Raw genomic sequence first — 16,582 nt, forward strand, 5'->3', positions numbered from 1 at the left:
TATGCATCAGTCACTTACGAGGAGTTCCCCATGCAGTCTCTCTCCACTCATCACCAAGGAATATCCCTTTTTGTCCATCTTTTGCTGAATCATCAGGTTCCCAAAACTTTTTGGCAGGTAAAAGCTGTCCCAAAAGAGAAAATATTTTTATTTAAAATATGCTTTTTAAGAGGGTATCTGCTGGAGAGGAACTTAATCCTGGCGATTAAGTGGGGACTTAATAGTCTGGGGATCTGTTACAGACTACGTAATTAAGAGGACTCTGTGGATGAAGCGCTCTATAGGCATATAGGAAAAGCCTCACACTTGCAGGCCCTTGTCCTCATGGGGGACTTCAACCACCCTGATATCTGCTGGAGTGATGGTACGGCATGCCACAAGCAATCCAGGAGGTTCCTTGATTGCGTGGAAGACAACTACCTTCTGCCAGTAGTAGAGGAGCCGACAAGGAGAGGTGCCATGCTTGACTGAGTGCTCACCAAGACAGAAGGGCTGGTTGGAAATGTGATGCTCCAGGGCAGCTTTGGTTGCAGCGATCACAAGATGGTCGAATTTGAGATCCTTAGGACAGTGACAAGAGCATGCAGCAAGCTCACTGCCCTGGACATCAAGAGAGCAGACGTTGGCCTCTTCAGGAACCTGCTTAGTAAGGTTCCATGGAATATAGCCCTAGAGGGCAGGGGGGCCCAAGACTCTTGGTTGATATTCAAGGATCACCTACTGCAAGCTCAGGAGTGTTATGTACCTACTAGAAGAAAATGCAGCAGGAGGAGGTCTATGGATGGATAAGGAGCTGCTGAGGAAACTTAGAGGGGAAAAAAAAGGCTTATAAAAGGTGGAAGCAAGACAGGTGGCCTGGGAAGAATAAAGGGATGTTGTCTGGGAAGCCAGGGCCCAGATTAGGAAAGCTAAGGAACAGACAGAATTAAACTTGTCTAGGATGTGAAAGATAACAGGAAGGGATTCTATAAGTACGTAGCAAATAAAAGCCTAGGGACAACGTGATCCCTCTGCAGAAGCTATCAGGAGAACTGGCTACTCTGGATTTGGAGAAAGCCGAGTTAATTAATGACTTCTCTGCCTCAGTCTTCACTGGCAAACACTCTGACCACAACACCCAAGTCATGGAAGGCAGACACAGGGACTGTGAGAAAGAAGACTTTAGGCCCACTGTAGGAGAGGATCTGGTTTGAGACCATCTTAAAAACCTAAACGTACAAAAGTCCATGGGACTTGATGAAATCCATCTGCGGGTGCTGAAGGAGCTGGCGAATGAAGCTGTTAAGGCACTGGCCATCATATTTGAAAAATCATGGCGGTCAGGTGAAGTTCCTGACAAGTGGAAAAAGGGAAATATAACCCCATTTTCAAGAAGGGGAAAATGGATGACCCAGAATATTACAGACCAGTCAGTCTCACCTCTGTGCCTGGCAAAATCTTGGAGCAGATTCTCCTGGAAGGCATGCTAAGGCACATGAAAAACAACAAGGTGCTTGGTGACAGCCAGCATGGCTTCACTAAGGGGAAAACCTGCCTGACCAATTTGGTGGCCTTCTACGATGGGGATACAGAACTGATGGACAGGGGTAGAGCAGCTGATGTCATCTACCCGGACTTGTACAAAGTGTTCAACACTGTCCCACATGACATACTTAACATGAGCCGGCAGTGTACAATCGCAGGCCAGAAAGTCAACCGTTATCGTGGGCTTCATCAAAAGGAGCATGACCACCAGGTCGAACAAGGTGATCGTGCCCCTCTTCACTGCTCTTGTGAGACCTCACTTGGAGTACTGTGTACGGTTCTGGTGTCCTCAACATAAAAAGGACATGGAACTGTTGGAACAAGTCCAGAGGAGGGCCACGAGGATGATCAGGGGACTGGAGCACCTCCTGTATGAAGACAGGCTGAGAAAGTTGGGACTGTTCAGCCTGGAGAAGGCTGCATGGAGACCTCCTAGCAGCTTTCCAGTATCTTAAGGCAGCCTATAAGGATGCTGGGGAGGGGACTCTTCATTAGGGACTGTAGTAACAGGACAAGGGGTAATTGGTTTAAACTTAAACAGGAGAAATTTAGATTGGATATAAGGAAGAAGTTCTTTACTGTGAGGGTGGTGAAGCACTGGAATGGGTTGCCCAGGCAAGTTGTGAATGCTCCACCCCTGGTGGTGTTCAAGCCCAGGCTGGACAGAGACTTGGGTGACATGATTTAGCGGGTGGTGTCCCTGCCCATGGCAAGGTGGTTGGAACTAGATGCTCTTAAGGTCCTTTTCCAACCCTAAGTATTCTATGATATGCAATAATTAATATGAGATAACAAAGTCAGCTGTGCATAAGGAAGCACATGTTGTCAAGGAATAAACACTTAAAAGTTCTGTTACTGAAGCTGATATTGTATAAAGAAACTGCTTAAATGGCCCCAACAAGACTAAGATTCTGAAGACATGAGCAAGAGACAAAAAATACAGAAGCAGCTGGGAAAAAAACTGATCAAATTAATCCCTGTGTTAAACCATGTCAATCCTCTGAAACTTTAACCAACACTGCCTTCTTCCAACACAAGTTCAAAAGCCTGGCCTTCAGCTAATGCTATCATAATCAGAAACTGTAGCAATTCTTTGTAAATTTCTGTTCCCTTAGAAATGCACCATGTTCCAAATTTTAGAGCATGGTGGCAAGTCAGCTCCTTTAGACTACAGGGATCTGCTGGTTACAGATCTGTGACATTCAAATCTGAATTTCCACATACCAACAATTCCATTTAGCTGTACAATTTATAAAGCAGAAAGTTTAAAGCTAGACTAGTACCACCCGTACCACTAGACAGTACCGCACTGTCTTTGAGAAAATGTATTACTTGACAGAAGCACTGCACAAGCAAAAAAATACTTCAAATGCCAACATTATTTTTACTTTTATTTTAGAGCTTTTACTTTATTCCTCTAGCTTTTCCCATTGGTAGCCATGCAACTGCCACAGTGCATATTGCATTTTCTCTTCAATAAGTAACTAAATTTGCTGAGGAAAATTCAAATGAAAAAAATCTTACAGAAAGTGGAAGCAAGGACAGGCGGCCTGGGAAGAGTACAGGGATGTTGCCCGGGAAGCTAGGGACCTGGTTAGGAAAGCTAAGGAACAGACAGAATTAAACTTGGCTACGGATATTAAGGATAACAGGAAAGGATTCTACAGGTACACAGCAAATAAAAAACAGACTAGGGAGAATGTAGGCCCCCTCAGGAAGCTCTCAGGTGAACTAGCTACACAGGATTTGGAGAAGGCTGAGATTCTGAATGACTTCGTTACCTCGGTCTTCTCTGGCAAAGGCTCTGACTGCACCACCCAAGTCTTGGGAGGCAGACGCAGGGACTGTGAGAATGAAGACCTTAGGCCCACTGTAGGAGAGGATAGGGTTGGAGACCATCTTAAGAACCTGAATGTGCACAAGTCCATGGGTCCTGATGAAATCCATCCGCGGGTCCTGAAGGAGCTGGCGAATGAAGTTGCTAAGCCGCTGGCCATCATAGTTGAAAAATCATGGCAGTCAGGTGAAGTTCCCGAAGACTGGGAAAAGGGAAATATAACCCCCATTTTCAAGAAGGGGAAAATGGATGACCCAGGGAATTACAGACCAGTCAGTCTCACCTCTGTGCCTGGCAAAATCTTGGAGCAGATTCTCCTGGAAGGCATGCTAAGGCACATGAAAAACAACAAGGTGCTTGGTGACAGCCAGCATGGCTTCACCAAGGGGAAATCCTGCCTGACCAATTTGGTGGCCTTCTATGATGGGGCTACAGAACTGATGGACAGGGGTAGAGCAGCTGATGTCATCTACCTGGACTTGTGCAAAGCACTTGAAACTGTCCCACACAACATCCCTGTCTCTAAATTGGAGAGACATCAATTTGATGAATGGACCACTCGGTGGATAAAGAACTGGCTGGATGGCCACACACAAAGAGTTGTGGTCAATGGCTCAATGTCTGGCTGGAGACCAGTGATGAGTGGTGTCCCTCAGGGATCGGTGTTGGGACCGGTCTTGTTTAACATCTTCATCACTGACATGGACAGTGGGATTGAGTGCGCCCTCAGCAAGTTTGCCGATGACACCAAGCTGTGTGGTTCGGTTGATACGCTGGAGGGAAGGAATGCCATCCAGAGGGACCTTGACACGCTTGTGAGGTGGGCTGATGCCAACCTCATGAAGTTTAACCATGCCAAGTGCAAGGTCCTACACCTGGGTTGGAGCAATCCCAGGCACAGCTACAGGCTGGGCAGAGAAGAGATTCAGAGCAGCCCTGCGGAGAAGGACTTGGGGGTGCTGGTTGATGAGAAAATGAACATGAGCCGGCAGTGTGCACTTGCAGCCCAGAAAGCCAACCGTATCCTGGGCTGCATCAAAAGGAGTGTGACCAGCAGGTTGAACAAGGTGATCCTGCCGCTTTACTCTGCTCTCGGGAGACCTCACTTGGAGTATTGTGTGCAGTTCTGGTGTCCTCAGCATAACAAGGACATGGAACTGTTGGAACAAGTCCAGACGGCCACGAGAATGATCAGGGGATTGGAGCACCTCCCGTATGAAGATGGGCTGAGAAAGTTGGGGCTGTTCAGCCTGGAGAAGAGAAGGCTGCGTGGAGACCTCATAGCAGCCTTCCAGTATCTGAAGGGGGCCTATAGGGATGCTGGGGAGGGACTCTTCATTAGGGACTGTAGTGATAGGACAAGGGGTAATGGGTTAAAACTTAAACAGGGGAAGTTTAGATTGGATATAAGGAGGAAATTCTTTCCTGTTAGGGTGGTGAGGCACTGGAATAGGTTGCCCAGGGAGGTTGTGAATGCTTCATCCCTGGCAATGTTCAAGGCCAGGTTGGACGAGGCCTTGGGTGATATGGTTTAGAGCGAGGTGTCCCTGCCCATGGCAGGGGGGTTTGAACTTGATGATCTTAATGTCCTTTTGCAACCGTAACTATTCGATGATTCTAAAGGCCTGTATTCTCATACTAGATATTACATAATTTACAAGGTCTGAAACTGAAACTACAATGAAAGCAACATGCAAAAGAAAAATATACGGAAGGTGGCACTGTAATCCATCAGGTTTTGCAAAATTTAATGTTCAATTCAAAGCCTTTTAAATTAAACCCTCCCCCAAAGAAACAGATAACCTGATAATGCTTTGTTTGCAATATAAAACTATGTAAAGGAGCTTTGATTCTCTTGCTACTTGAATGACTGAAAAAACCCTCTTCTGAACCTCACAGACGCTTAGTATAAACCTTGATGAAACTAATAACAAGAGTACTTTTTTTAGGTGTTTCAGTGTAGCACTGAAAGAGCTCATGAAATCAGCTTCAAGAAGAGAGTAAAACTGCCAGGCCCCAATATTAAAACACTGAAAGAGAGGTGGTAAAAACTTATCTGGAATCACTTAAGTATTGACAATTGTTTCTCTGTGCTGCCAAGAGCTCTTACGAGAAGTATTTTGGCTGCCTAATCTACTGACATCCATGGGTTCCTTACATATATTCATTAGAACAGGACTCAGGGTGGATGTGGGGATTCAAGGCAATAAGATTTGCATGAAAAAGAGTTCAGAAATGAGCTCTGAGGCCTTGAGAAGCCCTGGGGCAATGAGTTGTGGCCTTGAAGGCCAGACAATGTGGGGGCTGTGAGAGGGTCTGCAACACTGTGATTGGACTATTTACCTGGAGAGTTTCACAGTGGCCAATGAGACTGAACGTTGTATGTATGTGCAGGTTGGGAAAGTACCAAACAAGGGGATAAAAAGGGCTTGGTGATAATAAAATGAGGATTTGAGTCTCTGCATCAACTTGAGCCCCTGTGAAATGCCACAGGTGGAGTGTGATACAGCCAAAGCTCAACAAAACTACAGAAGAGTGTTAGACTTGCAAGAGCACTACACTGTTAGAACCTTCCTCAGCTGAGATACCCACCTTGTCAATGGGTGGCAGAATCATTACTAGGTGTCAACCAAGCTCACTCTGGGAGCACCAAGATATTAAGTTTACCCTGAATTTAAAGGTTGAAGTCAGCTGCCAGAGGACACAGAAACAAAATTCATGGAATCTTACAACCACTGTTCAACTAAAAGCAAAAGATTATAAATTTCAGATCAGTCTATGCACTCTACTCATCCTTTTTAGCTTTCCACTGTAACAAGTTTACAGTACTATTTATTTTTCATTTTATAGGATAGTGGTAGAACAGAATACAAGCATTTAGTATCCATGAAACCTTGGTTTTGAGAAAGATAATCACATTTTATTTTAAATTCAGTCTTAATACAGGTTCAAATGTGTGACCAGCTAAGACCTATAAGAAATACAGAAGCAAAGGTGTCACAACCTAGCACAACCATGTCAGAATAAAACAGATGTAGTAATGTCCTGGGGGTCATAAAATGAGCATTACCTTAAAGTGTGCTTAGCCTGAAATTAATAAATTCCACTATCAGGTGTCCAGGCAACACAATGTTAGAAATAAAATGCAAATATGCATGCTCTCAAATGTCAGATATCTTCAACTGCTTACAGCCTTCATGTACACTGGCACACAAAGAATATACAATATCTTTAACACAAAACATAATGCATCATCTATACTTCACAACACTAAATTTAAACTGTATCCTATTGAAGATTAAACAGATTTACAGGAAGGCTTGTGTTAAAGATAAGAGAAGCCCCTCATGTATTTAAATGAATGGATTTTTCCTAAAGTTTGTAATTTTGCACCTCCAAGGGCCAGTGATTTACTATTTACTTTGGGTTTTCTTGGACAGATGATGGGTATGACATGCATGATGCTTTTTTTAAGTGGACTGCCATGTAAATCAGCAGTCCTAGCAGCTATCAACTTCTTAATGATGGAACTCAAAAAAAGAGTACTTTTCAGAAAACCAAAACAAGTGTGTTCCTCTTTAACAGACCAGAAAAAAACCCACTTGATTAGTTTTACTGTAAAAGACTTCATCAAGAAATCATCGCAAATTAACCCAAGTAGCTAAAATCATCATGCTTTGATAACATGAGTTATGCTCAACATTTCCTGCATTTAACCCAAAACAAAAAGAAACATCACAAAGATACATCCAATTCTAATTGAAAATAATGGAAAAGATTGCCTTATTTCTTACAAAAGATGTTCCAACAGTACACTAAAAGTATCTTTTTCAGTATCAACACTGATCCCTGGTTACGTCTCCAGCAGACGAATAAAGCCCTTTTCTACACAATCACCAATTATGCTAAAGCTGCCTCTTAACCAGCTCACTGATAAGTAACTGCACAGTCTCAATTACTGCCTCTTGCACTATTTTTTAATTTTTAGGATCAGAAGTCTATCCTACAGAGCTTTCTATGATTTCTCTGAATGAAGTTTTGACAGCAGAAATGTATACACTATCCCTAAAATGAAATCACTGTGTGCTTTGACCCTCTAAGTTACTATAAGAATAGACATTATCAAAAAATATTTTTATTTATATCCTGTTTGGCAGAAAGTTTTATATAAGCCTGAGAAAAGAAATAGCACCATGAGTTGTTATTTCTTCAGAGTATTATCATGACCTTAAGGGTCATGATAGCTTTTGAGAGCTGAAGCCAGAGGCATTATCTGTATATAACCAATCTAAGAGGTAAAAATTCAGAGAACATTTAGTGAAGGATGCCTGCAATCAGCAGATCTCTTGCTAATAAAACTCTACTGCTTCTTTACAAAATAAATTAACAGAGAATTGCACGACATAAACAGATCAAGGAAATAGTACAACTGGCTCACGTTATGCTGTCCTGACAGTGTTTGAGACCATGCTCCATCTGAATGCAGCTCAGAATGATTGCTTAACAGAAGGATCTCCAGTATGTATTATTTCCAAAATGTGTTAAAGTATAATGGAAACAGATTTTGTACTGTATTACTTTACATTAGCACATGGAAGCGATACTTGCTCAGGATTCACAGACAAGGCTTGATTTTAGTAATGATGTGAAAATCAAGACTTAACAGTCTCCTAATGTCAAGTACTGATTCCCAGAAGGGGGGGGGGGGGGGAGGGAAGACAAAGAAGGATTAGAATTATGACCAAGAAATCATTTTCAGTTTGGAATAAAATCTATCCAGATAGAGAAAATAAGGAAGGTAACAACCTACCAATAGCTAGAAGCAGATCACTTGGCATGACCTCCCTTTCATACCTGTCAAAGTAGACAGAGGGCAGCACCAAAGAACATACAAATACCAGTTCCAGCTTACAAGGGTATTTATGAGACATTTCCCATAATATTTTGAAGGTTATAATAAAAAAGAAGGTTATTCCAGAACTACTTTACTGTTGTGCAACATAGTAAGAAAATTATTGACTTACTCAGCCTAGCTGTGTGAAACTGTATTACCCCAAGATACCTGTAAGAAAGTGTTGAAATCAAAGTCATAATAACTGAGTAAGTGCAGGGTCACGATATAATATCGATTTCTGATGCTACAGTACTGTAACAGAACTCTGGATTCTTGCATGTAGGGGGGTTTGGATTTGGAGTTTCTAGTGCTTTTTTGTTGCTTTGGGGTTTTTTTTTAAGCATCTTCACAGATCCACAGAATACCATGAAAACAAATAAAATCATAACCATGCAGAAATATGTCCCTCAACCTGAGATCTGGATGAGCAGTCACATATACCTCAATTTAATAACCAGGAATTTGTGCCATCCTTCACTTTCTCTGCTTTCAGTCTTTCAGAGTACTTCACGGGTGGCAAAAGAACAAACACCAGTAAGAATTTTACCCATCCGCTCTATCACAACTGTTGGTACTATCCCACATACCTTACTAATACCTTTACTTCTCAAAAGGAGTTTTTAGAACTGGAGAGGATGGGGTGGACAGGGAGAAGCAAGCATATCCCATGTAGCTATCTGGCTTTCTGAAAAACAGGCCTTCATCTATTAGTGCTTCTTATAACACAGATAGTTAAAGATGGGCATGGAACTCTGGATGAAGTAAAAATTGCTGAAAAGCCAACTGACTGTTAAATGCTTCACTGCAGTAAAAAATCAATAGCCATGTGCCAGCCCAGAAACATTCAGCCACTAGAACATGGCATTTGATTTTTAACAGTAAGTTCTGGTTTCCATAAAGATCATGGTCCTGTCATTTTAAGAAAGTTAAGCTGAAGTACTGTCACTGGTTCAACTGTAAACTGAATTAGGCAAATACCAGGCAGGACAAAAGGATCATTATTTGAAAACTTAGTTCACAGAATCATAGAACAGTTAAGGCTGGAAAGGACCTTAAGAACATCTAGTTCCAAACCCCCTGCCATGGGCAGGGACACCTCACACTAAACCATGTCACCCAAGGCTCTGTTCAACCTGGACTTGAACACAGCTAGGGACGGAGCATTCACAACTTCCCTGGGTAACCCATTCCAGTGCCCCACCACCCTTACAGTAAAGAACTTCTTCCTTATATCCAATCTAAAATGTTCAATGTGAATTTATTTCATTAGCATGTCCTGTCAGGGCAAGTAACCCTAATGCACATTGATTACTTTCTTAACAGCTCCCAGAACTGCATTTGAAGGAGCCAAGTCATCCTCCCTGATCCCTCCAAGCAGACTGGCTTTATAAAAAAAACCCAAAACCAAGCAAAAAACAAGAAAGAAACGAACAAAAAAAAGTCCTTCTTCCCTATAGCTAAATTACAGAATAGTGGTCTTCACCCTGGTTAAATATCTTCTTTTAACAAGTAATTAGCAGCAAAATTACCAGGAAATAACCACACATTTCTGCTAGGGTATACCAGCTGCACTTTTTCTGGAGTCAGACCTTTCTCAAATCCCAGTCTCTGGCTTTTCAGAGGTACTAAGCAGCTGTTTCACCAGCTTAGATACAGTGACACTGAGAGTATGTCCCATTTCAGTGAAATGCACAAACTTTCAAATAAATTACCGTCACTTCCCCAAGAGTATCTGTCATAAAATCAGACTGACACAGTATCGCAGCAGATCCAGTGAACAACCATACCAGTGTTCTTCAAAGTACTTAGTTTATCTTCACCTTAGAACAGAAATCTTCAGCTGCCTGAGAAATCAATTTGGTCTTAAGAGAAGACCTTCGATCCACTTCGTATTATTTAAGACTTCTTAATTTTTATCAACATTTCCAACCAAGTGCATTTTCAGCTGTCAATAATTACCTCTCCCATTCCCCGAGATTCTAGGGCAACAGCTTGAAACTCATGATTCATCTCATCCACAGATCGAACCTGCTGAGGAAAAAATGAAACAGCGATTCATTAGTCAAATACATTTTCAAAAGTTGAGTTTCTAATGCTCCCCAAGATTTCTGACAAATGAAAGCACACACAAAATTTGCTACTTAATCTTGATGCAGAGGGGTTGTACAGGGGGGTTAGAGGAATTCACTTGCTTAAGCAAAGGTATTGTCTGTACCTATCATGCCTACTAAGCAGAACAAAGGCACTACCTATTGATAAGGAAAAGCAGACACTTGGTTCTATTGACAAGGAAAAGCAGATGCCTGATTCTACTGATAAGCAGCTATTAATAACGAAAAGTAGAGGCCTGAATCTACTGTTAAGGGGGAGAAGCAGATGGTTTATGGCTGGGACCAAGCCCTAAGGCCATACGTGAAGACTAAAAGTTCAAAAGTTCAAGAAGAGGAAGACTCATTTACTTCATCTTGAGACCCCTGCCCATGACCAGAGGGGGCACTGCGCAGGCCCAAAGGACCTTCTCGCTCATTGTAATATGAAGCGGGGATAGGACATGAATATGTATAGGCGTATGGTGCAACCTTATAAATGTAGAGGGAAACAACACTGAGGCACGCATGACTTTGAGGAATTATCCCTGTGTGTCTCAGCACTGAATAAAAAGCATACCTACTTTACAACTTTAACGAGTTCTGGAGTCAATCTGCTCATCAATCTCAGCAGAACAAGAGTTTAGATTTCCTAACAGATACAGTTAGTGACCAATTTAATGAACCATGCTAATATAACAACATGCAAGAAATCCCAAAAGACTTCAGAATTTTCATCTTTTTAATCTTCGTTTGGCTAAATAAATATCACTCACTATGGAACCAATATGACACTTGCAACAAGTGTTAAAAAAAAAAAAAAGAGAGGGGAAAAAAAAAAAAGTGAAATTAAAGACCTGGACATACAATATCCCTTGGAAAGGAGATGAGGCATCACACAACGATGTTACTGAGTACATACAGCAAACAAAGAAAAGCTCACAAGACCGGTCACAAAAGCTAGTAGCTATGTGTTGCTTTTAAAATCTACTAACTGATTGCATTATCACAGCCTCTCACACTTTCTTCCAGGAAATAGCACTCCTCCTTCTCTGTGTGTTGTCTTTGTTGTAAATATGAAAGGTATATTACTGAAGCAAGAGCTGCTGTTGCAACAAACCACCTCCTTCTCCACGGCATGCAGACACAATGCACTGGGTGCATTCTTTCCTGAGAAAATGGTTTCCACAAGGAATTTTCAAAGCCATGGCAAGCTTAGAAAAACAAATATAAAAAGGCAATTCAGAGTTGTTTCTGCCCTCAACAGCGAGATGCAGCAGGGTGAAATGGTGAAGTTATGAAAGTTCAAAGAAAATAAAAGTTTGCCTCCGGATACCAGTCTCTCTGGAGGAGTTAATTCCCCCTAGTAAACCCAGCTGCTTAACAAATAAATCAAAATTAAGCTACTCCATACAGCTAACACATTAAGACCACTTTTCAAACAATACTCAAATACTAACAAACAACCTTGCATCTTGTTTTGACACAAACAACTTGTTGGTAAAGTGTTAATTATCTGTCAATAGATGCTCTATTCTCAAAATTCTACTCTCAAAATACTGTTATTGCCCCATAATCATTATAAGCCATTAACTTCAGAGGCTCTGTACTTTTGAGAAATTTCACAGCTCAAAGAAACTTTCCTTCAGAAAGAACAAATATTTTAGTTAAGATGGATAATAAAAACAATTCCCAACACTTTCAGTGCAAATTTGGTTCTGATGAATTACGGGGGATGGGAGAGAAACCAATACCTTTGATCTTTTATTCAGTGATGCTGACATTTAAGACAATTAGGTTGATTTTAGTCTTCTAAAAACTGAAATCAAATTTATTTTATGCATCCTTAAAACAGTTAAAGATTTTTCAAACAAATAATTTGAGTATTACAGTTTCTCAGAATATAATTTCATCTATAGGTGGCTGAGTTGATAATTTTACCATAAGCCACTGCCTCTGCTGAAGTCATGCACTTCAGTTTCAATTACACTCAAATAGTAAATTAGAATCATAGAATAGGTACTTTTGTCTCAAAGGTGACTCTGGTCACACAGTATCTCTAAACACAATTTGTAGCTAAACCTTGCCAAACTGTATTTACCATAAACATTACCCAAGTCAAAGTTAAATAAAAACCCAACTGAGGCTGAAAGATTTAAGTTTTTCAGTTGTGGGTGATTTTTTGGGGGGAGGGGGAAAGAGTTGTTTGTTTGGACTTTGTGTTTGGTTTTTTTGTTTGGTTTTGTGTTTGGTTTCTTGGGGCTGCTTTTTTGGTTGTTTTGTTTGTTTGTTTGTTTGTTTGTTTCTTTCGTTGGTTGTGCTTTTGTTGGGGTTTTTTGTTGGTTTATGTACTTACTGCAAGACCTAATACCAAATGCTTATTTTTCACAATTCAGTAAAGTTCAAAAACATGGCCACACACACTTCTAAGTCTCTAAGACAAGACAACCCAAGAATCTGGGTAACACCACAGCTACTGCATTTTTTTTCCCGAGCAGTTCAATTAACTCTTAAGGAACTGAAGTTTCCTGAAACTGTAAATAAACTTTAGTACACCAAACACTGATTTTGCTCACTGGCCCCTTTCTTTCGAAGAGCAAAGAGAGCCTCAATTCCCATTCCCATAAGAAACAGCAGCCCACAGAATCCTGTCCCATGTCATGAACATGTGTTTCACAGGTAAGGTTACAGACTGGAGAAAGGCAGCACTAGGATCTTCAGCTCTGCTCTCTTCAGTGCTAGCTCTATCACTACAACGGAAGAAAACATCCAGAATGACAACCAAGCTAGATCTACTACATAGAAAGACATGCTCTTTCCTGAAAGGGAAACTTGGTTAGGATCATCTCTATTACCAGGAAGTTTTACTTTCTCTATTTCAATGCCAACATTCACTTAACTCATATGCTCCAGAAATAAACATTTTCAATAGAAACTTTTTTTACCTCACATTCAGAACAACGCCAACAAAAATCTCTATTTTTATTAATTCTCTGTTATGTGGAATAATTCGTAAGTCAGAGAGGCCTATGAAACATACTGCTCAACATTTACATTGTTCCCCTGGTTTTGGCTGATTATATCTTTTGTCTTGTTTTCTCTCCCCCACAATCACTGACAATTTCTCTTTCTCCATTTATCACCTACCTGCTTTGGGGATTTAGTTACTAGATCTAATCTTAAATTTCCAGTTGAACATTAATAAGCCTTTTCAAAGAGAAACTGGCAATGTTTTCAAACTTCTGATACACATCAGATCATTCCACAGGGCCCCAAATTACACACGAATGGATACTACACACAGTCTTCAGGTATAACACCTCTTCACACACTGCTGTTAGAACAGCTTGAGTACCCAGGAACTTGACAATCATCAGGAAAAAGGTTTTATTCAGAAAGTGTTTTTATTCTTTTTCTCTGTACCACATCAACTGAACTGGGCAAAAAAAAACAGCAGCAAGACCACTAGATTTGATACAGGCAAAGCAACAAGGACAAACAGGTCTGGGGCAAGGTGGAGCAGAAGTACCTGCTTAGTGGCAACTACACGATAAACCAGTAACACGAAACCATATCCTCACATAACTCAGGACAGAATTCCAGAGGCAGACTGTTGACTGGAGAGTCATCTACAATTACCAGAAGAAACACTGCTTAAAATAATACCCATTTCTGGCACCCAGGCGCCAGGTTCTGGGAACAAATACTCTCTCCAATAACGCTGCACCCTGCTGGAAGTCAGCTTCTAAGCATTTTCTTGCAAAAGCAAAGATCTGCCATTTCTCTGAAATAAGAGTTGGAGAAAAATAAGATCAAAACAAAAATATAAATACAGTACTGTCGTGTTTTAACCCCAACCAGACAGCTTATCCACTCACTCCCCCCCCCTTCTTGCCCTCCCCTATTCTCGGAGGGACAGAGAGGAGAATAGAAAAGAAAGCAATTCCCATGGGTTGCGATAAGAACAGTTTAGTAACTAAGGTATAACACAAATCACTACTGCTACCACCAATAATAGTAATTATAAAGAAAATAACAAGGGAAGAGAATACAACACCCCATCACCAGGCGACCGATAACTTGCCCCCCAGCCCAACTAAGCACCAACCGATACCTCCTCCAACCCTGCAGTCCCCCTAGCCCTTCTGGGTAACTCCCAGTTACATCCTGGGCATGACGTGCTGTGGTATGGAATACCTCTTTGGTCAATTTGGGTCAGGTGTCCTGCCTCTGCTTCCTCCTGGCTTCCCCTCCTCCCTGGCAGAGCATGAGGCTCACAAAGTCCTTGGCCAAACCAAAACATCGTTTTTATCAGCTCTGTTCCCAGCCTGAAAGTCAAAACACAGCACAGCACCAGCTACCAAGAAAAATGACTGCTACTGCTAAATCCAGGACAAGTACTTAATTTTATAGATCAGAACTGGTTGAAACAGCTGAGCAGAAAGTCAGACAAACTTTTTCTGCATTAAGAAATTCCAAATCTCATCCCTCCTCTCCCAGGTGAATACCCTAACACTGTGGCAAAGAAAGGGAGGACACACTTTACAGCTGAAGCCGTGGTACTGGGCCAGAAATTCAACACAAACCACTTGGTAATTACAGCACTGTGACTGTAAAGAAAGGGAAGCTGCTGTTCATACTGCAAATCCCCCAGCTTTTTTATTTTACTAAATGACTTTAATGCAAAATACTTTTCTAGTAGTTTTCTTAAGGGATGGCTCTTCAGCAACATTTATTGTATGTATATTATATAAGACTATACATTATTACTATATACAGAAGACTTCTTATTAGCAAGTGAAACTAATGTAAGAACACAAAAGTGCCTATATTTTAAAACACAACACACTAATTCTCCCAGCCCTCCATTAAGTTAAACACTACCTTGTGAAGTCATGTCAAACATTTCACTAGATACTAAAAAAAACCCTAAAAACCTCGAACAAAACCCCAAAACATTTCAGATGAGCAGCCACCTTGAAACTACTAAATAATATTTTAATACAAATTAAAAACTAGACACAAATCTAGTACAGATTTCTAACAACGGACAATAAGAGAAAACTAGCCAAGCCTAAACTGCAAATCCCCAAAACTCTACTATGAAATACCGAAGTTCAGGGCTTTATACACAGATATCTCCTCTAGAATATTTTGCCAAATTACCTACAATGTAATTATTCTGGTTTAGAATCCAGCCAATAGTGTATCCAGATAAAAGCTGTTGAGCAGTTGAATAGAAAACTACTGGAATCACAACTGAAAAGCTCTGTACGCAAGTCGGTTAAAAAATACCACATATTTGGTGCAATGTTTTAGGAAAACAAGGCATTTGTTCTATTAAAGCCATCTTTGGCTAGATGCGTCACCTACTACCAAATAGGTTAATCAACGTTGCTGTGCCCAAGTAATTCAAAGTCTACAGGTATGCTGAGTTTTGCAAAGGAGGTAACATGACTAGAAAAAGGGAAATATAACCCCCATTTTCAAGAAGGGGAAAATGGATGACCCAGGGAACTACAGACCAGTCAGTCTCACCTCTGTGCCTGGCAAAATCTTGGCGCAGATTCTCCTGGAAGGCATGCTAAGGCACATGAAAAACAAGGTGCTTGGTGACAGCCAGCATGGCTTCACTAAGGGGAAATCCTGCCTGACCAATTTGGTGGCCTTCTATGATGGGGCTACAGATCTCTGCTCTTGTGAGACTCCATTGGAGCATTGTGTACAGTTCTGGTATCCTCAACGAAAAAATGACTTGGAGCTGTTGGAACAAGTCCAGAGGAGGGCCACGAGGATGGTCAGGGGACTGGAGTACCTCTTGTATGAAGACAGGCTGAGAAAGTTGGGGCTGTTCAACCTGGAGAAGGCTGCATGGAGACCTCATAGCAGCCTTCCCAGTATCTGAAGGGGGGCTATAATGATGCTGGGGAGGGGACTCTTCATTAGGGACTGTAGTGACAGAACAAGTGGTAATGTGTTCAAGCTTAAACAGGGGAAATTTAGACTGGATATAAGGAAGAAGTTCTTCACTGTGAGGGTGGTGAAGCACTGGAATGGGTTGCCCTGGGAAGTTGTTAATGCTCTATCCCTGACAGTGTTCAAGTCCAGGTTGCACAGAGCCTTGGATGACGTGGTTTAATGGGAGATGTCCCTGCACATGGCAGGGGGTTTGGAACTAGATGCTCTTAAGGTCCTTTCCATCCCTAACTATTTTATGATTCTATGATTTTTTGAGGACCA

The 16,582-nt window shown here is 41.4% G+C and overlaps 1 protein-coding gene across 11 annotated transcripts in view; it reads right to left on the minus strand.

The window, feature by feature from the left end:
• PUM2 (pumilio RNA binding family member 2) overlaps window positions 1–16,582 on the minus strand; it is an 86,946-nt gene that overhangs the window by 42,831 nt on the left and 27,533 nt on the right. For 8 of the 11 annotated variants that reach the window (XM_061351217.1, XM_061351213.1, XM_061351218.1 and 5 more), the window contains 2 exons: window positions 10,215–10,283; window positions 19–124 (listed from right to left, as the gene is read on the minus strand). In XM_061351217.1, the coding sequence (XP_061207201.1) occupies window positions 19–124; window positions 10,215–10,265 (157 nt within the window). In that variant the 5' untranslated portion in view covers window positions 10,266–10,283. Of the gene's footprint in view, window positions 1–18; window positions 125–8,842; window positions 8,941–10,214; window positions 10,290–16,582 lie in introns of those variants that run through there. The other 3 variants (XM_061351214.1, XM_061351222.1, XM_061351221.1) reach the window with 2 other exon arrangements.

Source organism: Neopsephotus bourkii, unplaced genomic scaffold (assembly GCF_033783945.1).
Source record: "Neopsephotus bourkii isolate Nb327-2 ecotype Australia unplaced genomic scaffold, CSIRO-AGI_Nbou_v1 NB_565, whole genome shotgun sequence".
NCBI lineage: Eukaryota > Metazoa > Chordata > Aves > Psittaciformes > Psittacidae > Neopsephotus > Neopsephotus bourkii.